Genomic DNA, 22,350 nt, shown 5'->3' on the forward strand with positions numbered 1-22,350 from the left:
GGCCCCCCTAGCTCCCCCACTCCCCTGCCTAGGCCCCCCTAGCTCCCCCACTCCCCTGCCTGGGCCCCCCTAGCTCCCCCACTCCCCTGCCTGGGCCCCCCTAGCTCCCCCACTACCCTGCCTGGACCCACCTAGCTCCCCCACTTCCCTGCCTGGGCCCACCTAGCTCCCCCACTCCCCTGCCTAGGTCACCCTAGCTCCCCCACTGCCCTGCCTGGGCCACGCTAGCTCCCCCAATTCCCTGCCTGGGCCCCCCTAGCTCCCCCACTACCCTGCCTGGGCCCCCCTAGCTCCCTCACTACCCTGCCTGGGCCCTCCTAGCTCCCCCACTACCCTGCCTGGGCCCCCCTAGCTCCCCCACTCCCCTGACTGGGCTGCTCCCCTGCTCCCCTGCCTGGGTTCCCCCACTCCCCTGCCTGAGTGTGCTCCCCAGGAGGTAGAAGGATGGAAGAGGGTGGGGGAGGACATCAGGAGGAGGGCCCTTTGGTTGCTGCCCTGGTTGGGCCCCTATGATCCAGTCTGACCCTGGCTGCATCTGGAACAATTTAGTCTGATTTGGCAAAATTAATGTAACTTCATCCGATTGGTGATATTTCGGCACAAATCAGATGCAATTGCTGGAAGTCCATCTGGCGCCATTTACGTTGTTCAGCGTGCAGTGACATCTGCATCTGATTATTATTATTATATTTAGGTGCAAGTGGGTTACGTGGGGCTCAGTAGAACCCTGCAGCTACCGCCTGGTTAGAAGGTGATGGTATCTCTAGGGTTCCCCTGGGTCACTAGGCGCAGCAGCAACTGATCCGGAACCAGAGGCAAAAAGAACTGAGTAAAGCCCAGGCCTGTGTAGGCTGGTTATTAGTTAGGGGCTACTAAATAGTGATGAGTGAATTTATTCGCCAGACATGGATTTGCAGCAAAATTCCGCATTTCGCCATCTGCAAATTTTTCCATGAAATGGTGCAAAATTTTGCCACGGAAAATTTGCGTTAGCATCAATAAAGTCAAATTCACGTCAACGAAGGTTGTGTGCGTCAAAAAAAGTTGCGTTTGGCAAATTTTTCAGAGGTTTTGTGAATTTTACCGCAAATTCACTCATCATTACTGCTAAACCCCATCTGGTTAAGTAAGTTCAGTATATAAAACACAGCATTTCTGGTCATAATGAGGCTTTACGGTGCAGGCCAGGGGGCAAGGGTCCAGCTGGGACCCAACTCATCAGTCCATCTCTCCCTACAACAAGAGGTTCCCAGCAGCTGCCTCCGCTGTGAGTGACAGGTCGCTTGGTGCCCTGACTACTCCCCCAGTCACGGTCATGCAGGATTTAGCTCTATTCCCCGCCCCCAAGTCAGAGAGGCAGCCGGTGTGACAGTGACATTTGATCTCGGATTGATACACTGTCGCAACTCCCTGCTGCTGCTGCTGCTCCTTTCCCATCTCTATTTGCCTTATTAAACCTCCCCATGGAAATATCGTGGCTGCTGCTGCCTGAAGTCGCCGGGGACTGATCTGCCTGTGAGTGAGAGACAGAGAGAGACTGTGAGAGACAGAAAGAGACAGGCTAAAGCCATTACATAACAGGGGGTCTGGCCTCCCCCACCCCCAGCCTGCCGCACTCTGTGTGAATGAGGAGATCTGGGAAGCACATGAGGGATCTGCTCACATTTTTACGACTTGATTTCTCCTTGCTTCCCCTTTAAATCGCCGGGATCAGCCTGCGCTTGTGACGCTGCCACAGAGGAGAGAGCTGCCTGGACACCCCCTGCTCCTCCTCCTCCTCTTCCAGCCAGACCCAGGCACTGCAAGGCACCTCTGAGCCTCTGCCAAGGGAGAAAAGGGGGAGACTCTGCCAAGCAAGGGGAGACATAACCAGAATAAAAGGAGCAGAGGGGAGTGGCAAGGAGATAGTAAGGGGGTGACAGTTGGGGAACAGACAGGCAGGGGGAGGTGGCACTCACATACAGGGACAGGGGGAGCTACTGCCAAGGCTGAAGGGAGAGGCACAACGTACAGGGGGAGACTCAGGACTTACAGACTTTACAGAAGGGAGAAAAGGGGACACACAGCGATTTCCCATCCCCAAGCAGCACCCAAGGAATCCGCTCCAACAAGGGGAGAACATGGAGGTACCACGCCTGAGTCAGCACATCAGCACCCCGAACAGCCCCTGTGAGGAAATGATCAAGAACCTGAGCCTGGAGAACATTCAGCTGTGTGAGAGGGACGGTAAGCCCCCCCTTATCTCTAATCCCCCCCATATCCATTGTTACCCGCCCTGTGCCCATAGCAGAACCTGTCAGCGCCGAACAAAGGAGCTTTAGGGGGGCGCACCGAGCCCCCTTCCATTTGCCCAGGCTGCATAAGGCGCACTGCCTGCCATTGATTCCCCCATGTTCTCAGCGCCACCGGGAATGATTTGCATTGCAGCATTTGGTCTGAGACAGCGCAGCGCAAAGCATTGCTTCCCCCCGCATGGCATTTGCGCTCACAACTTTGCGCAGCAGCGCTAATAATATGCACTAAGGATCTGCTTTCTGTTATATGGAAATCTACACAGGGTGCCATCTGCTCCATTTGTCTTTATAAACCCCAGACTGGGAATTAATCGTATCACTAAGCGTGTGGGGTGTGGGGGGGGGGAATAAAAAAAAAGTCTAGGTAATTGGCGATATCAAGGGGGGCGTGTGATTGGGGGAAGGGAGGGTAGGTTAGAATGGTAAATGCGGTTTCAGCACCATGGACAGATGCAGTTAGTGCTGTACATGGGAGCTGGGTTGAGCAGGAACGGGCAGGAGGGGCTAATTAAATAGTATATTCCTACTGCGCCTGGCTCACACGTGTTGTATAGTAAATGTGCAATAATTAATGCAGACGCGGGATTACTATGGGGTTGCTGACACCTCGCTCCTATCTCTCCATTAAATTAGCTGGAAAATAAATCATTTCAGTGATTCTTTCCGTTTCTGCCAGGGAGTATACCCACCTGCAGCCCCTACTGCTACTGCAAAGGGCAACTGAACTGGGGGGCTGAACAAGAGCTGGGGGGCTCACCATGTCTCATAGCTGTGGGCAATTGATATTATGAATCTATGTGGTTCCCAAACAGACAGAGAGCCCCCAGACTGGACATTATTGCCCCTTGCGCATTATTTCTGATGCAACGTCTCCATGGTGTCTCAGGGGGGCTCTTTGGGGGGGAATCAGGGAGTTGGTGCCTAAATGCAACTCAGTTTTCCCCTTTGCTCAGTGTGTGCCCCCCAAAGGGGGAGATTTTACTGCAAAAAATACAACTTTATAATGTACTGCACCACATTCCCCTTGTTTTAAAGAAAAATATTCCAGAAAGGCATTTTGCATATGGAAAAATAAAAAAATAAAATAAAAAGGAAATTCCAAATTTCTGCAAATGGGGTCTGGATTATGGCAGCAGTGGTTGTGCTGTGTGTGACCTATAGTGGCAGCGCCTGTGAAACACATTTATAGTGTGTCAGTGCTGGTTAGTGGGTTACGCTGCAAGTATTGGGGAATTAGCAGGTAAGGGAATGGGGGGGGGGGGGCGATCTTTATAGTATTACAGATTGTATTGATTTTATAGTATGTATAACTTTGGTGCAAGGGGATGTATTATCTATCTGTCTATCTATTTATCTATGTATCTATCTATATATCTATCTATCATTTATCTAATATAACCAGGAATACTTTAACCCTATAAAAATACTCTAACCCTATCTATCTATCATCTATCTATCTATCTATCTATCTATCTATCATATATCTATGTATGTATCTATCTATCATCTGCCTATCTATCTATCTATCTATCATCTGCCTATCTATCTATCATCTATCTATCTATCTATCTATCTATCATTTATCTAATATAACCAGAAATACTTTAACCCTATAGAAATACTGTAATCCTATAGATAGGGTATTATCTATCTAACTATTCATCTATCATCTGCCTATCTATCTATCTATCTATCTATCTATCTATCTATCTATCTATCATCTATCTATATATCTATCTATCATCTATTATTTATAATCAGGAATACGTTAACCCTATAGAAATACTCTGACTCTATATATAGGGTATTATCTATCTATCTATCTATCTATCTATCTATATATCTATCATCTATATCTATCAACTACCATTTATCTATCACTTAGCTACTATAATCAGGGACACTCTAACCCTGCAGATATGTTTGAGTTATGAAACCTGAAGTCGCTGTTGAACTACATTTCCCATCAGCCATGATTGCTATAGGATGATGGGAGTGGCAGATCAGTAACAGGTTGGGCAGCGTCAACAGAGTAATAAATAAGATATTAAGATGCACTGAATAAACCCAGGATTTGGTTAGATTCTTAGTATTTAGACAAACTGAATCCAAAGCTTGATGCAAATGAAAATGAACTGCTGCAAATGCTCCTTATACTTTATATTAAGGGGCTTTTTTCAAGACAAAGCAACAGTATTTCTACTGCGTTTGCCAGGCACCCATATAAAGCATAAGCCTCCCACTGGGCACACTTTGGGGGGATAAAAGAAGTCACTTTGCTCCAGGTCTAGCCACCTGGAGCCAATGAGAAGCAGCCAATGATAAGGCAGCCTTTACTGGTCACTTGTTTCAAGCATCTTATTGGTTGCTGTTGGCTACTGCATCTGGGCAAACTTTGTGCCTTTGATTTCACATGGGGCTAAAAGTGTAAGTAAGCGCTTGTGTGTGTGTAACCTAGATTTCCAATATATATGTTATTACACAGTGCGATAGTATGTCATTATACCAAGAACCTTTAATGTGTAAGGGCCCCCTTTTAAATCACCCTAATTCAACCTATGGAGAAATGAGTTTATATTGGTCCCTATCAGCACAATCTTTTTACAGTAACTGATGCTTTTATTGCTAATTTCATATTGATTGCTGGTTATAAAATGGAAACAATATTTTTTATGATTGGCTCTAGGTACAGTATTTAGCTGCACAGCGAATACTGATCAATATTCTTTATTGTTCCATTTATAAACAAAGGAAGGTCACTTAAACTGGGGTTGGTGGGAATAATTTGTTGGACCTAATTTTGCTGTGCAGTCGGTTCCACAATAGACATTCAGCGGCGCGTTAGAGATCAATGCTATAGTTATTCCCACGAGTATGCGGTGTTAGTTGCACAGTAGACGTTAGTATTCTGAACTTGCTGACTCCTGTTAATAAACTGCATGAGCAGGACTAAAGTCAGATGATACCAAGGTATGTTACAGTGTCAGTACTGACAGTAAATGCATAAAAAAGAATGTAACCCCTATTGTAAATTGTGAGGGAACAGGTATCAGACACATTATCCAGAAACTCATTATCCAGAAAGTTCCGAATTACAGAAAGGCCATCTTCCATAGACTCCATTTTAATCAAATAATTCACATTTTTAAAAATGATTTCCCTTTTCTCTGTAATAATAAAGCAGTTCCATGTAATTGATCCCAACTAAGATATAATTACCCCTTATTGGGGGCAGAACAGCCCTATTGGGTTTATTTCATGGTTAAATGATTCCCTTTTCTCTGTAATAATAAAACAGTACCTGTACTTGATCCCAACTAAGATATAATTACCCCTTATTGGGGCAGAACAGCCCTATTGGGTTTATTTAATGGTTAAATGATTCCCTTTTCTCTGTAATAATAAAACAGTACCTGTACTTGATCCCAACTAAGATATAATTACCCCTTATTGGGGGCAGAACAGCCCTATTGGGTTTATGTAATGGTTAAATGATTCCCTTTTCTCTGTAATAATAAAATAGTACCTGTACTTGATCCCAACTAAGATATAATTACCCCTTATTGGGGGCAGAACAGCCCTATTGGGTTTATGTAATGGTTAAATGATTCCCTTTTCTCTGTAATAATAAAACAGTACCTGTACTTGATCCCAACTAAGATATAATTACCCCTTATTGGGGCAGAACAGACCTATTGGGTTTATTTCATGGTTAAATGATTCCCTTTTCTCTGTAATAATAAAACAGTACCTGTACTTGATCCCAACTAAGATATAATTACCCCTTATTGGGGCAGAACAGCCCTATTGGGTTTATTTCATGGTTAAATGATTCCCTTTTCTCTGTAATAATAAAACAGTACCTGTACTTGATCCCAACTAAGATATAATTAATCCTTATTGGGGGCAGAACAATCCTATTGGGTTTAATTACTGATTAAATAATGTCTTTAGCAAACGTAAGGTAGGAGATACGAATTACGGAAAGACCCCTTATCCGGAAAACCACAGGTCCCAAGCATTCTGGATAATGGGTCCCATACCTGTATTAAACATGGAACAATTTACAATGGGGGGGTATAATTTTCAATGTTACTGTTAGTACTGACTCTTTGCCTATCCTCTGAATTGTCTCAGTGTTATTAGAAGTCACTTCTTAGTTCTCTATCCTCTATAAAAATGGTATATCTTGTATAAGTTAATCTAGACAAGTTGGAGTTGCTGAGTAATAATTACTCAGCAAGTCTAGTTGCTCTAGATATACTAGATATACATATATATATATATATATATATATATATATATATATATAAAATGGGCATTTTCCATATCCTTATGCAATACAATAAGGGGTACATAATTCCCTCTATAAATTATGCTTAGTATAGATTTTTCAACCCACACAGAGGTTTTGGGAGTCACCAGTATTTATACCGGAGCTGGAGCAGGACGTGGGTGGAACAAGTAGGGTCTGGGCAGAACAGGGCATGGTCTTCAGTAGGTGGTTTAGAAGAAAAGGACAAAATCTAGGGGCAGGCAGAAGAGTGCAACCGTGTGGGGGGGGGGGGGGCAAAAACTTTCATTTTCTACCTGTGTACCCTTGGATTGGGCTCTGTAACACCATCTGCCTTAGGGAGCGGCTGCAATTTTTGCACTCATGGTGATGATCCATGGGAGGCATGGGATTTAGGAGTTCACCCCCTCACTCATCACCACATTACGGGGGCAATCAAGGGCAGGGTTTGCCTTGGGAAACCTTGCCCTTAGCCTTTTATAACCCTCCATGTTTCACTTTGAACCTTTTTAATCTCCAACTCCGTGGTTCTTCCCCTCACCATGGAGCTTTCTTCTCTCACTATTCCCTTGAGTTGCATAGTTACATAGGGCTGAAAAAAGACCAGAGTCCATCAAGTTCAACTCTTCCAAGTAAACCCAGCACCTACAAACCTATACTTACCAATCTATACACTCACATACATAAACTATATATACAACCACTAGTACTAACTGTAGATATTAGTATCACAATAGCCTTGGATACTCTGCTTGTTCAAGAACTCATCTAGGCTCCTCTTATAGGCATTAACAGAATCTGCCATTACCCCATCTCTAGGAAGGGCATTCCATAACCTCACTGCCCTCACCGTGAGGAACCCCCTACGCTGCTTCAAATGGAAGCTCCGTTCCTCTAATCTAAAGGGGGGGCCTCTGGTGCGTTGATTGTTTTTATAGGAATAAAGACCCCCCCCCCATCTGCCTATAATCCCCTCTAATGTACTTGTACAGAGTAATCATGTCCCCTCGCAAGCGCCTCTTTTCCAGAGAAAACAACCCCAACCCTGACAGTCTCACCTCATAGTTTAACCCTTCCATTCCCTTTACCAGTTTAGTTGCAGACTCTGCACTCTCTCCAGCTCATTAATATCCTTCTTAAGGACTGGAGCCCAAAACTGCCCCCATACTCAAGGTGAGGCCTTACCAGGGATCCATAAAGGGGCAAAATTATGTTTTCATTTCCCTTTTTTATACAAGACAGCAATTTAATACCTGGGTTATTTAATACCATACATATTAAAGATATAATCAGAAGGCCTTGACTTATGGGCAAGTGTCCTTCCTCAGGTCACTGAACTCCAAGGTGATTTCAGGTGAGGATGAATGATCTCTAATAATACCTGTGTTTATATCAATACTGTGAATGGTGGGTGCATATTATAATCACTCCCCAACATTTGAAATGCTAAATATTTTTAGATTAATAATTAACAGTGTTGTTTTTATATCAACATTCTGTTTCTCATTAACGTCCATCATTTCCTTCCCGAAAATGTTGTCATCTCAGTAATTTTGTTGAAGGATTTAAACTCTTTTTGAACAAGAACCTTCAGACTGAGACAAACCGTTCCAGCACAGAAAATTAATTAATAGTTAATATCGTTACTGCTCGGTAACAAGATACCAAAGGTTCATAAATTACCCCTGTTTTATCGTGCCTGTGGGTGTTCCTTCGTTTATTAATTAGACATAGGAAATTAAATATTGTTAGGATGAGGCGTGAAGGTCATGTAAACTTCTTCTGCCTCATATGGAATCAGCCCTACGTACACTGAGACTTACCATACGCTCTTGGCTTTGGTAATTCCTCCGACGGCTTCATTGTGTAGGGCTGGCTTAGAAATCCAAGATGGCAGTGTACATGGAGCTGGGAAGGGATTTTATTTCACAGTTTTCAGCTAACCTATTGTTTCTCCTACTCCCATGTAACTGGAGGAGTCCCAAGCTGGACTTGGATTTCTTACTACTGAGTGCTATTCTGATACCTACTGGGAGCTGCTATCTTGCTCCCTTCCCATTGTTCTGCTGATCGGCTGCTGGGGGGGGAGGGGATATCACTCCAACTTGCAGCGCAGCAGTAAAGTGTGACTGGAGTTTATCAGAGCACAGGTCACATGGCTGTGGCACCCTGGGAAATAGAGAATATGGCTAGCCCCATGGGAAATTTCAAAATTATTTGCTGTATGTGCTGTATTTGAGTTCAGAAATAAGCCCTAGTGTGTCTAGAGAAGAAACCCAAATTATGGAAAGGCCTTCTCCCATAGAGAAATGATTCCCTTTTTCTCTGTAATAATAAAACAGTACCTGTACTTGATCCCAACTAAGATTTAATTACCCCTTATTGGGGGCAGAACAGCCCTATTGGGTTTATTTAATGGTTAAATGATTCCCTTTTCTCTGTAATAATAAAACAGTACCTGTACTTGATCCCAACTAAGATATAATTACCCCTTATTGGGGGCAGAACAGCCCTATTGGGTTTATTTAATGGTTAAATGATTCCCTTTTCTCTGTAATAATAAAACAGTACCTGTACTTGATCCCAACTAAGATATAATTACCCCTTATTGGGGCAGAACAGCTCTATTGGGTTTATTTAATGGTTAAATGATTCCCTTTTCTCTGTAATAATAAAACAGTACCTGTACTTGATCCCAACTAAGATATAATTACCCCTTATTGGGGGCAGAACAGCCCTATTGGGTTTATTTCATGGTTAAATGATTCCCTTTTCTCTGTAATAATAAAACAGTACCTGTACTTGATCCCAACTAAGATATAATTACCCCTTATTGGGGGCAGAACAGCCCTATTGGGTTTATTTCATGGTTAAATGATTCCCTTTTCTCTGTAATAATAAAACAGTACCTGTACTTGATCCCAACTAAGATATAATTACCCCTTATTGGGGCAGAACAGCCCTATTGGGTTTATTTCATGGTTAAATGATTCTCTTTTCTCTGTAATAATAAAACAGTACCTGTACTTGATCCCAACTAAGATATAATTAATCCTTACTGGAGACAAAACAAGTCTGTTGGGATGCGGAAAACCCCTGGTCCCAAGCATTCTGGATAACAGGTCCCATACCTGTACCAGTCAGTGTGTGCAAAGACTACGCCCAAGGTCAAAAATTAGACTTATGGTCCTTTTCCCTTTAGATAAATAGGCTTGCCCAAGATGTTGATTCTGTTGATGTTTTGCCCTGAGCCCTAGTGCTCCTGCCCTATGTACAGTATGTCCTGCACTGTCCGTTTGTCCTTGAACTCTATTATCCCTATTGCTATTTAGAAGTCACTGAAGTGTTTCCGTTTAAGAGAAGCCACCCAGACACCCAGCGAGCTAAGCTGAGCACAGTAACAAAATAATACTTTGTCTGTCTGCTTGGAGATTGGTTGAAAGATGATATAATAATAATGAAAATGATTGGGAAATGTAAAGGGCAGACATAAAAAGAATAAAATAATGGCTCAGAGCATATAAAAGCTGCATTTAAATGGTTGCATTATGAATACGGCAACTATAATAAACCTAATCAGCCGCAGGAATCCTGGGCCACCGTTTCTAATTATGAAGGTTAATAAACAACGGCTTCTCCGTTAATTGTTTTGGTTTAGAACGCGGGAGCCTATTTCATTGTGCTCAGCCGAGCGCGACAAAGTCGTTACCTTTTTGGAGAAGTTTCCAGTCAGGAGCTCAGCTGTGGCCGCCGGTGGCCTGAAAAACACATTACAGGGTCCCTGAGTGAAATCTCTTTTTTGGGCCCCCCCCCCGAACCGTGTTCATTTTTACTCTCAAACACGATTGGCTGAGTCAGTTTAGTCACTGGTGGTGCAAGGCCACTGAGTTACAAGGCCAAGGCAACTTCACTACAGTTGTCTGTGGTCAGCAGAGGATGTTGGGAGTTCACTACCGGACTATTGGGGTTACTAACCTTACGTCAGTTTCTTTAAATACAGGTATGTGACCCGTTATCCAGAATGCTTGGGACCTGGGGTATTCCGGATAAGGGGTCTTTCTGTAATTCGGATCTCCTACCTTAACTCTGCTAACAAAAAAATTTAAACAGTAATTAAACTCAATAGGATTGTTTTAGCTCCAATAAGGGGTAATTATATCTTAGTTGGGATCAAGTACAGGTACTGTTTTATTATTACAGAGAAAAGGGAATCATTTAACCATGAAATAAACCCAATAGGGCTGTTCTGCCCCAATAAGGGGTAATTATATCTTAGTTGGGATCAAGTACAGGTACTGTTTTATTATTACAGAGAAAAGGGAATCATTTAACCATGAAATAAACCCAATAGGGCTGTTCTGCCCCCAATAAGGGGTAATTATATCTTAGTTGGGATCAAGTACAGGTACTGTTTTATTATTACAGAGAAAAGGGAATCATTTAACCATTAAATAAACCCAATAGGGCTGTTCTGCCCCCAATAAGGGGTAATTATGTCTTAGTTGGGATCAAGTACAGGTACTGTTTTATTATTACAGAGAAAAGGGAATCATTTAACCATTAAATAAACCCAATAGGGCTGTTCTGCCCCCAATAAGGGGTAATTATATCTTAGTTGGGATCAAGTACAGGTACTGTTTTATTATTACAGAGAAAAGGGAATCATTTAACCATTTAATAAACCCAATAGGATTGTTCTGCCCCCAATAAGGGGTAATTATATCTTAGTTGGGATCAAGTACAGGTACTGTTTTATTATTACAGAGAAAAGGGAATCATTTAACCATTAAATAAACCCAATAGGGCTGTTCTGCCCCCAATAAGGGGTAATTATATCTTAGTTGAGATCAAGTACAGGTACTGTTTTATTATTACAGAGAAAAGGGAATCATTTTTAAAAATGTGAATTATTTGATTAAAATGGAGTCTATGGGAGATGGTGTTTCCATAATTCGTATCTTTCTGGATAATGGGTTTCCAGATAAGGGGTCCGATACCTGTAACACTATTCAGTATTTATTTTTGACATGCTTTTGACAAGCGCAACAATTTCCAACACGCGGCACCTTCCGGCAGTGCTGATTGGCAGAGCAAAGCTGTTGATCTGACCTACGAGCTCTCTTGTAGCTTTTTACACATTTCCTGCCGACAGGCTGCCAGACTCGGAGTCGCTTTATGATAGGAAGTTTGTGTTATGTGTGTAAATGTCTCCCTAGTACAATCGGTACACTGTTGTCAACATGTCACTTACTCTGCTCCCTAAATGTTCCTTAAACGAGCAGGAAGGTGTTAATAACGGGGGGGGGGGGGGGGTGCCAAATGTTAGGGTAATCACTTACCTTTGCCCCAGGCCGGAGAAAGCTGTACTTGCCCGGAGTACTTCTTTAGAAGCTGATCCACGGCCATCTTCAAATTAACTTTTAATATGTTATAGGATGGCCAATTCTTAACTTTTTAAATGGTCTTCATTAGTTTTTGAACTATTTTGCCTTCGTCTTCTCTTTCCAGCATTCAAATGGGGGTCACTGACCCCGGCAGCTCATAAACGATTGCTCTGTGAGACAACAATATTATTGTCATTTTATATTACTTATCTTTCCATTCTGTTGCTATCCTATTCATATTCTAGTCTCGCGTTCAAATCAGTGCATGGTTGCTAGGTTAATTTAGACCCTAGCAACATGATAGCTGCTGAAATTCAAACTATAATGCTGCTAAATCATTCAAAAATCACAAATAATAGAAAATGAATACCAATTCCAAAAATTGTCAGAATATCAGTAGTAATAATAATAATATAAAGTCATGATAATAATTACAGAATTGTAAAAAATCTGTCTGGAGTGGAGAGATGCACTTATGTGGAAAGGTTATAATTGCCTTTGGCACCCTCTTGGTGGGACTAATTGGGATAATGTAAATATCTGTCCCACAGATTTTACTAGAGGCTCTTTTGGTGGCTGCCTAGGCCCATGGCTTAAGGAAAGTGGCTACCCTCCTAGCAAGGTTCAAAAACCTTGGCTGGGGTTACATAGCCTTAAGGCTGTTTAGAGACATATTGTAGACTGTAAGCTCTTTTGGGCAGGGCCCTCTTCACCTCTTGTATCAGTTATTGGTTGCTTTATATGTTACTCTGTATGTCCAATGTATGAAACCCACTTATTGTACAGCGCTGCGGGATATGTTGGTGCTTTATAAATAAATGTTAATAATAATATTTAGGTAGAATACCAATTATCTGTTCTAGATCTGTTCTAGTCCTCAGAACACATCTTGAAGGTCAAAGGGAGCAAGATTTTGGGTGATATTCTAGGTAATAATGGAAGTAAGTCTGAAAAAAGGATATGTTTTCATATGTTTTTAAACTTTTTATGGAGAAAGGGGGTAGCGTAGTCAAATGTGGGGCCTCAAAAGGGGGTTGAACCAAAGAACACTGACAGGCAGGGCCAGAACTAGGGGCAGGGAGAATGTGCCTAGGGGGCAACATGTGGGCGTGCTAGGACTCGTGCCCCATATGCCTATAACTCCGGTCCTGATTTAGTTGACGAGTGGGGGGGCACTAGCGATAGAAGAGAAGCTAAGGGAGGAGGTTCAGTGTAGGAGTGGGGGGTTTGGGAGGCAGGAAGGGAGAGAAACTGCCACCATGCCAGTCTCGGGTGATGTTACAGACTAACTGAAAGGGAGCCTGGAGTTCATGTTAGATAGGCTTTATAGCACTTATAGAACTAAATTAAGTCTTAAAAGCTTTATTATTCACAGAATAACCATTCATACAAAAGCTTAAATTAAAAGCAAAAGAAAATTTATGGTTTTTATATTCATGGGCAACACGGGGAGAGATTAGTTGGGCTGTAAATGAAAGTGGATGGATAGGCTGCGCAAACTGGATTTATTTCCATGATGCTCATAGGGCTGTTTGGGAAAGTTCATTCACATTGAATATTACTTGTTTGTCTCATGGTTACAGCGGTGTTATGGCTGGAACTTTGCCCGTACTGACACATACAGACCTTTCCCCACCTGCCGGCACCCCAACATTCCACTGTGGGGGGATCAAAGGTCCTGGAATTTACTGCCTGTTTGTCAGGGAAAAATGTGTGTGGGGGGGGGGTGAAATTACTGTGAGACACCAGGGCAGTCGTTTAGTTCTTTTAAATGGGACTTTCACTTTATTAATGTTAATAAGCAGGAATGTGTGGCTAGGAGCCTATCTCTTTAAGGTTAATGGCACACAGGTCATTTCACAGCGTCGCCCAAGCATCTCCCAGATCTGTGAGTGGATCACTAAGAATTGCCCCATGTGGTTGTAGTTTGAGAAACTATTTTTCCAAATCTTCCCTCTGAGGAGTAGCTTTTTTGAAGGATTAGTAGCAGCTATACATAATAGGGGTACAAGGACTTCGCTAGGACTAGTGAGGAGCATTACCTATGGGGTCATGTGGTTTGACCCCAGATGGGGCCACACAGGACTGGATCTAGGGGTAGGCAGGCACCTGCCTCTCCTCTCACTTACCCCTAGTTCTGTACCCTTCCACCCCACCACATCACCCCCCTCCAGCGGCCCCAGCAACCCCCATTTGTGTTCACTCACTTGCACATATATGCACGCCCATGGAGTGGGGGGGGGGGCAGGCCAATCTGGCTGGGTTAGCTAGGGATGCCCGGCCGGCTTGTCTCGGTGCTGGGCCCACCGCTACTCTGCCTATAATCCTGGGTCGGACTGGGCCACTGGGACACTGGGAAAATAACTGGTGGGCCCAGGCCTTGGCGGGCCCCAGCAGTCCAGACCTGACCCTATTGCTGCTTCCTCTGGCCTCCAATATCCTCCCCTGACGCGTTTCACATACGTGCGTTCAGGGGAGGATGTCGGACAGATGCCCCTGCGGAAGGGGGGTTAGGGGTGTGCGGCGGCGGCGGGGGACGCGGCCGGAGGAGGCACCTTGGGGCCCCGCACCCCCCCAGTCCAACCCTGCCTATATAACCTTGCCCATTTACCAGCCCCATCCACCTTTCAATCACCCAGCCTGCCCATTTTCATGCCCCATTTGTAATTACAGAGCTATCTGCCAGTGTTCCCTAAAGTTGTGCATCTGTATGTGGCAGAAGTTAGCGAGTAGAATGGGGGCATCTGCCTGCCCACAACCAGTGTTTTTGCACAAATGTGTGTGTAACATGCTCCATAGATTTGTGGGGTACAAAGTTTTCGGGGGAATTCTCTTCAATCATTTATCTAAAGTGACAGTGTGTCCCCAGTACAAGCAGCGGGTATCCGCTCCCAGCGTTGCCAGTCATTGCGCTGAATGGGAATTGGGGCCAAGATGCGCCTTCCCCGTGTGTTCTGCATTCTAATAAAACATCCCTGTCGTCACGTGGCCGGCGGAGTTCAAATAGCTCTGAATTGCTAGGATACAATACAAAAGCCACAACTGAAAGGACTGAGGGGAAATACAGGAGAGACGTTTCTGTGAATTCCTTAAACAAAGAATGGGAAATTGCTTTAGTGACCGAAAATATTATAAAAATGTTTTCGAGGAATGAATCTGACAGTTATATTTAATAGAAAAATATCGTTAAACATACAATAAAGAATGTGTCTTGCACGGCTTTTGGTGCCTGCTTGCCTCTCCCTTTGTGCCTGGATGTAGACATGTTGGAATGGGCGTGGCTAAAGGACAACTTGGAACCAATCAGAGCTTGCTGGGAGAACGCTCACAACAATTTTGCACACAATAATGTAAATAACGGCGGGAAATCTGCATTATTTTTATATGTTTTTTCTTCTTCCGGTAAAATAACGTCGTAAAATCTGGTGTTCGGGGGCAAACTTCTCTGTTTATTTTACTCAGCATAATAAATAGGCCCCTAAGTCACACACCTGGCTGTTTCTCTAGACTCAGCAGTGTCTGGGCCAATGTGGCATTCCTGCACAATGTACTTTGTACCTTAGGATTGTTTTATTAGAAACATAAAGTTAATACATCAGCATACATCATGTCAGCATTAGCCCAATGTTCTATCTGTATAAAGGAACTGCTCTGGGGAAAAGGAAAAGGAAAGGAAAACTATACCCCCAAAATGAATACTTAACCAACTATGTTAAGTGACCTATTAAAGAATCTCGCCAAACTGTTACATATATATATATCAGTAAATATTGCCCTTTTACATCCTTTCCCTTGAGCCGCCATTTAGTGATGGGCTGTGTGCTCCCTCAGAGATCAGCTGACAGGAAGTGATGCAGCTCTAACTGTAACAGGAAGTAGTGTGGGAGTAAAAGGCAGAACTCTGTCCATTCATTGGCTGATGGGGCCTAGCATGTATGTGTGCCTTGGCTTGTTTGTGTGCACTGTGACTCCTATGATCCCAGGGGATGGTCCTTAACTCTTAAAATGGCAATTTTCTATTTAGGATTACCCAATAGCACATACAGGTATCGGACCCCTTATCCGGAAACCCGTTATCCAGAAAGCTCTGAATTATGGAAAGCCCATCTCCCATAGACGTTTTAATAAAATCATTCAGAATTTTAAAATTGATTTCCTTTTTCGCTGTAATAATAAAACAGTACCTGTACTTGATCCCAACTAAGATATAATTACCCCTTATTGGGGCAGAACAGCCCTATTGGGTTTATTTCATGGTTAAATGATTCCCTTTTCTCTGTAATAATAAAACAGTACCTGTACTTGATCCCAACTAAGATATAATTACCCCTTATTGGGGGCAGAACAGTCCTATTGCGTTTATTTAATGGTTAAATGATTCCCTTTTCTCTGTAATAATAAAACAGTACCTGTACTTGATCCCAACTAAGATATAATTACCCCTTATTGGGGCAGAACAGTCCTATTGGGTTTATTTCATGGTTAAATGATTCCCTTTTCTCTGTAATAATAAAACAGTACCTGTACTTGATCCCAACTAAGATATAATTACCCCTTATTGGGGGCAGAACAGCCCTATTGGGTTTATTTAATGGTTAAATGATTCCCTTTTCTCTGTAATAATAAAACAGTACCTGTACTTGATCCCAACTAAGATATAATTACCCCTTATTGGGGACAGAACAGCCCTATTGGGTTTATTTCATGGTTAAATGATTCCCTTTTCTCTGTAATAATAAAACAGTATCTGTACTTGATCCCAACTAAGATATAATTACCCCTTATTGGGGGCAGAACAGCCCTATTGGGTTTATTTCATGGTTAAATGATTCCCTTTTCTCTGTAATAATAAAACAGTACCTGTACTTGATCCCAACTAAGATATAATTACCCCTTATTGGGGGCAGAACAGCCCTATTGGGTTTATTTAATGGTTAAATGATTCCCTTTTCTCTGTAATAATAATAATGTTTGGGGGTATAGTTTTCCTTTAAAGCCACTTAACAATGGGCAAGAAGAGTGAAGCACTATGGTGATTTGGCACCTATCTCAGTATGGGCAGTACCAAGGACATAATTTCTGTTGACCAAATGCATTTAGTTCATCCTGAGTCTTCGGCCATAAAGCCATATATAGTGATCTGATGGAACAATTTCTGTTTGTGTTGGTGAGGAAAGTACTATATTCCAAGTCATTGGACAGCCTATATTGTATGTGGCCAACCTTCACTGCTCATCCGTGGCTGCACATAGAGAATGAGGATATTTTGCAGTGGGACTGGCCCTGCCAGAGGGACCTAAAGTAGCAATTGTTGGTGCCCAATGGGTGGCCAGGTTGAGTGGTGGTTGAGGAGTTGAGAAGATTTGTAGAGAACCCTTGCCTGAAGGCTCCTACATGCTCACAATGACACCCAACATCCTATCTATGTCCATAGGAAAACAGGATAATGAAGTAAAAAGAAAATATTTGCTCAACAACTTTTCATTTTTCCTCTATCACTTTTTTGCCTGTGGATTTTCTATTTTTCTACTAATGCAACCGATGTTAAGATGGTAGCCTCCAGGGCTGCCCATGAATGTATATATTATTTCTGAGCACTTAGCAGAGTTCCTTCATGAAAAAAACCTGCAGTTGAAACATTTATCATTCGGTAGCTATCGTTTCTACAGGCCTGTAAGGAACCCCCTGGGAACCGACCTCCAAACAGAGCCTACTGGGATTCGTTTCTGAAGAGCCATAAAATAGTTACACGGCTATACTGTAACATGCCGAAGTATCTATCACTGGGGCATGAGTAGGAAGGCTGTTTATTTGGTTTGGGAATCTACTCATTGAAGTATAGAAATAAGGCACTTTGTGAAATAGTGCAAGAAAAATGGCTGCACTGATTTTACTGAGGAGGGCTGAGTCCTACAGCACAAGTTGTTATTGAGGAGAGCGTTCCTTCTAGAAGATGTTCTATTGGGTAAAACTTAATATGGATGTACTTGGTCAGATTGGGGTTTTCTTGACCACCTCTGTTCTATTGTCTACTGTCCAGGCCCATATGTATTTATTCCCAAATCAATATGTGATACAGGCTCTCTGTTTTCTCAGTCCCATCAATACTTGGCCAAAGCTCTACATTGACCCCATTTGTGACCCAATTGTTGGCCTGAATGAGGATGTAGTGATAATGGCGCTATTAAGTTCAGAAATTACACTAATATGTCAAGTAAATAAACACCCACACATTATGGCTTATAACACATGTACAGGTATGGGATCCATTATCCGGGAACCTGTTATCCAGAAAGCTCAGAGTTACAGAAAGGCCATCTCCCATAGACTCCATTCTAATCAAATAATTCAGATTTTTAAAATTGATTTCCCTTTTCTCTCAAAAATAAGACAGTACCTGTATTTGATCCCAACTAAGATATAATTACCCCTTATTGGGGCAGAACAGCCCTATTGGGTTTATTTAATGGTTAAATGATTCCCTTTTCTCTGTAATAATAAAACAGTACCTGTACTTGATCCCAACTAAGATATAATTACCCCTTATTGGGGGCAGAACAGCCCTATTGGGTTTATTTAATGGTTAAATGATTCCCTTTTCTCTGTAATAATAAAACAGTACCTGTACTTGATCCCAACTAAGATATAATTACCCCTTATTGGGGGCAGAACAGCCCTATTGGGTTTATTTCATGGTTAAATGATTCCCTTTTCTCTGTAATAATAAAACAGTACCTGTACTTGATCCCAACTAAGATATAATTACCCCTTATTGGGGCAGAACAGCCCTATTGGGTTTATTTCATGGTTAAATGATTCCCTTTTCTCTGTAATAATAAAACAGTACCTGTACTTGATCCCAACTAAGATATAATTACCCCTTATTGGGGGCAGAACAGCCCTATTGGGTTTATTTCATGGTTAAATGATTCCCTTTTCTCTGTAATAATAAAACAGTACCTGTACTTGATCCCAACTAAGATATAATTACCCCTTATTGGGGGCAGAACAGCCCTATTGGGTTTATTTCATGGTTAAATGATTCCCTTTTCTCTGTAATAATAAAACAGTACCTGTACTTGATCCCAACTAAGATATAATTACCCCTTATTGGGGGCAGAACAGCCCTATTGGACTTATTTCATGGTTAAATGATTCCCTTTTCTCTGTAATAATAAAACAGTACCTGTACTTGATCCCAACTAAGATATAATTAATCTTTATTAGTGGCAAGACAATCGTATTGGGTTTAATTCAGGTTTTATTGATTTTTAGTAGACTTAAGGTATGCAGATCCAAATTACAGAAAGATCCCTTATCTGGAAAACCCCAGGTCACGAGCATTCTGGATAACGGGTCCTATACCTGTACTACTTTACTAAACAAAATGGCTACAGACACACAAACAACACACACAATGCTAAATGTGCTTTAGTGAAATAAAAGGCACATTTTTGGTTCCATTTTTTTTAATTTGTTTAGGGGCCAATTTATTATTAATCAAGGGTCGGGATTGGATAAAATAGAGGCGGGACAGGCAATATAGGATTGTCCGCTCAGATTGTGTGGGACTTGTGTGGGCAAGAAGGGCCAGGGTGTGGGTGTGGGCCCAGGTAGGGTTGGCTGTGTGTACTGGGCCCCTCTGAAGATTCATTTTTGAGTAGGGGCCCAGCACCATAGTTACACACTGGGTAACACTGTATATATTACAGTAGTACATTAGTAATAGAGATCTTAAGATTTCCTGTGGGAGGCTGGAGAAATTATAATGGACCAAGCGAGAGAGGACATCGACCCTAATACAGGAGAAAATGACAGTATTTTTAGCTATTATCATTTTTAATTGGGTCAAGTTTTATTATGAACCATAATTAACTTGAGCCCAAAACTCACACCAGCTCTGCAGTTATTTACTGGAACAAGGATCCCAATGGTCGGATGCCAAGAAATTACTGAAATCCGGCTACGTTCCGATGCCTGTTCCTAGGCTGCTGCTTGATTATAAAGAACATTTACTGGTATTTACAACATATCCTTAGCTGTACAGGCAGCGGGGGCCACTGGGGGGGTGTGGGGGGACCCTGGAGTGGTAGCCCCAGTGGGAGTAGCAGTCTCCACACTCCAAAATGGAGCCCACAGACCTGCAGAAATAGATGAAGGCAGTGTGCAAAGTGCAAAAAATAGCTGATTGCAGCCTGCATTTTGCACTTTGTACACTGCCTTCTGTTGCCTAGATGACGTATATTGTCTTAGAACCAGAGAAAAAGGAAATAGTTATTCATTAAATGACCCTGTGCTAAAACAAACGAGAAACTGCCTGTCTTTGGCTCAATGTGAGTGAAGGGCAACTAATGTCCCTAATGAACTTGAGTTGTTTTTGTATTATTAGGTATACTACGCAAGTTCTGCATAGGTAGCAGCCCAATGTCACATGAGATAAAACCCCTGGACATAACTTACATTCTTGGTCTCTCCACCAAGACCCAACTCCTCCAAGTCAGGGTGTAGGGTACTTAATGAATACCCAGCACCCAAAGTGGGGAGAGAGGTGTCGTTAGAAATCAGAAGCTAAGTTAAGATGTACTGGGGCCCTTTGTGATGTAACATAGCTTGGCTCATCCTAGGGTGAGATGTAGGTCCGAGCCTAGGGTGTGTATATGAGATGTAGGTCTGAGCCTAGGGTGTGTATATGAGATGTAGGTCTAAGACTAGGGTGTGTATGAGATGTAGGTCTGAGCCTAGGGTGTGTATATGAGATGTAGGTCTGAGCCTAGGGTGTGTATATGAGATGTAGGTCTGAGCCTAGGGTGTGTATATGAGATGTAGGTCCGAGCCTAGGGTGTGTATATGAGATGTAGGTCTAAGACTAGGGTGTGTATGAGATGTAGGTCTGAGCCTAGGGTGTGTATATGAGATGTAGGTCTGAGCCTAGGGTGTGTATATGAGATGTAGGTCCGAGCCTAGGGTGTGTGTATTAGATGTAGGTCTGAGCCTAGGGTGTGTATATCTGTGATGTAGGTCTGAGCCTCGGATGTATATGAGATGTAGGTCTAAGCCTAGGGTGTGTATGAGATGTAGGTCTGAGCCTAGGGTGTGTATATGAGATGTAGGTCTGAGCCTAGGGTGTGTATATGAGATGTAGGTCTGAGCCTAGGGTGTGTATATGAGATGTAGGTCTAAGACTAGGGTGTGTATGAGATGTAGGTCTGAGCCTAGGGTGTGTATATGAGATGTAGGTCTGAGCCTAGGGTGTGTATATGAGATGTAGGTCTGAGCCTAGGGTGTGTATATGAGATGTAGGTCCGAGCCTAGGGTGTGTATATGAGATGTAGGTCTAAGACTAGGGTGTGTATGAGATGTAGGTCTGAGCCTAGGGTGTGTATATGAGATGTAGGTCTGAGCCTAGGGTGTGTATATGAGATGTAGGTCCGAGCCTAGGGTGTGTGTATTAGATGTAGGTCTGAGCCTAGGGTGTGTATATCTGTGATGTAGGTCTGAGCCTCGGATGTATATGAGATGTAGGTCTAAGCCTAGGGTGTGTATGAGATGTAGGTCTGAGCCTAGGGTGTGTATATGAGATGTAGGTCTGAGCCTAGGGTGTGTATATGAGATGTAGGTCTGAGCCTAGGGTGTGTATATGAGATGTAGGTCCGAGCCTAGGGTGTGTGTATTAGATGTAGGTCTGAGCCTAGGGTGTGTATATCTGTGATGTAGGTCTGAGCCTCGGATGTATATGAGATGTAGGTCTAAGCCTAGGGTGTGTATGAGATGTAGGTCTGAGCCTAGGGTGTGTATATGAGATGTAGGTCTGAGCCTAGGGTGTGTATATGAGATGTAGGTCCGAGCCTAGGGTGTGTGTATTAGATGTAGGTCTGAGCCTAGGGTGTGTATATCTGTGATGTAGGTCTGAGCCTAGGGTGTGTATATCTGTGATGTAGATCTGAGCCTAGGGTGTGTATATCTGTGATGTAGGTCTGAGCCTAGGGTGTGTATATCTGTGATGTAGGTCTGGGCCTAGGGTGTGTATATTAGATGTAGGTCTGAGCCTAGGGTGTGTATATCTGTGATGTAGGTCTGAGCCTAGGGTGTGTATATTAGATGTAGGTCTGAGCCTAGGGTGTGTATATCTGTGATGTAGGTCTGAGCCTAGGGTATGTATATCTGTGATGTAGGTCTGAGCCTAGGGTGTGTATATCTGTGATGTAGGTCTGAGCCTAGGGTGTGTATATGAGATGTAGGTCTGGGCCTAGGGTGTGTATATGAGATGTAGGTCTGAGCCTAGGGTGTGTATATGAGATGTAGGTCTGGGCCTAGGGTGTGCATATGAGATGTAGGTCTGAGCCTAGGGTGTGTATATGAGATGTAGGTCTGAGCCTAG

General features: G+C 42.9%; 1 protein-coding gene across 1 annotated transcript in view; it reads left to right on the plus strand.

Moving 5' to 3' along the window:
• The first annotated feature begins 1,694 nt into the window (after positions 1-1,694).
• The window catches only part of phyhipl (phytanoyl-CoA 2-hydroxylase interacting protein-like), a 75,462-nt gene continuing 54,806 nt past the window's right edge, over positions 1,695-22,350 (plus strand). The window contains exon 1 of the mRNA NM_001078853.1: positions 1,695-2,226. Coding sequence (NP_001072321.1) covers positions 2,121-2,226 — 106 coding nt within the window. The 5' untranslated portion in view covers positions 1,695-2,120. The remainder of the gene's footprint in view (positions 2,227-22,350) is intronic.

This window comes from Xenopus tropicalis, chromosome 7 (genome assembly GCF_000004195.4).
Source record: "Xenopus tropicalis strain Nigerian chromosome 7, UCB_Xtro_10.0, whole genome shotgun sequence".
NCBI classification, from domain to species: Eukaryota; Metazoa; Chordata; class Amphibia; order Anura; family Pipidae; genus Xenopus; species Xenopus tropicalis.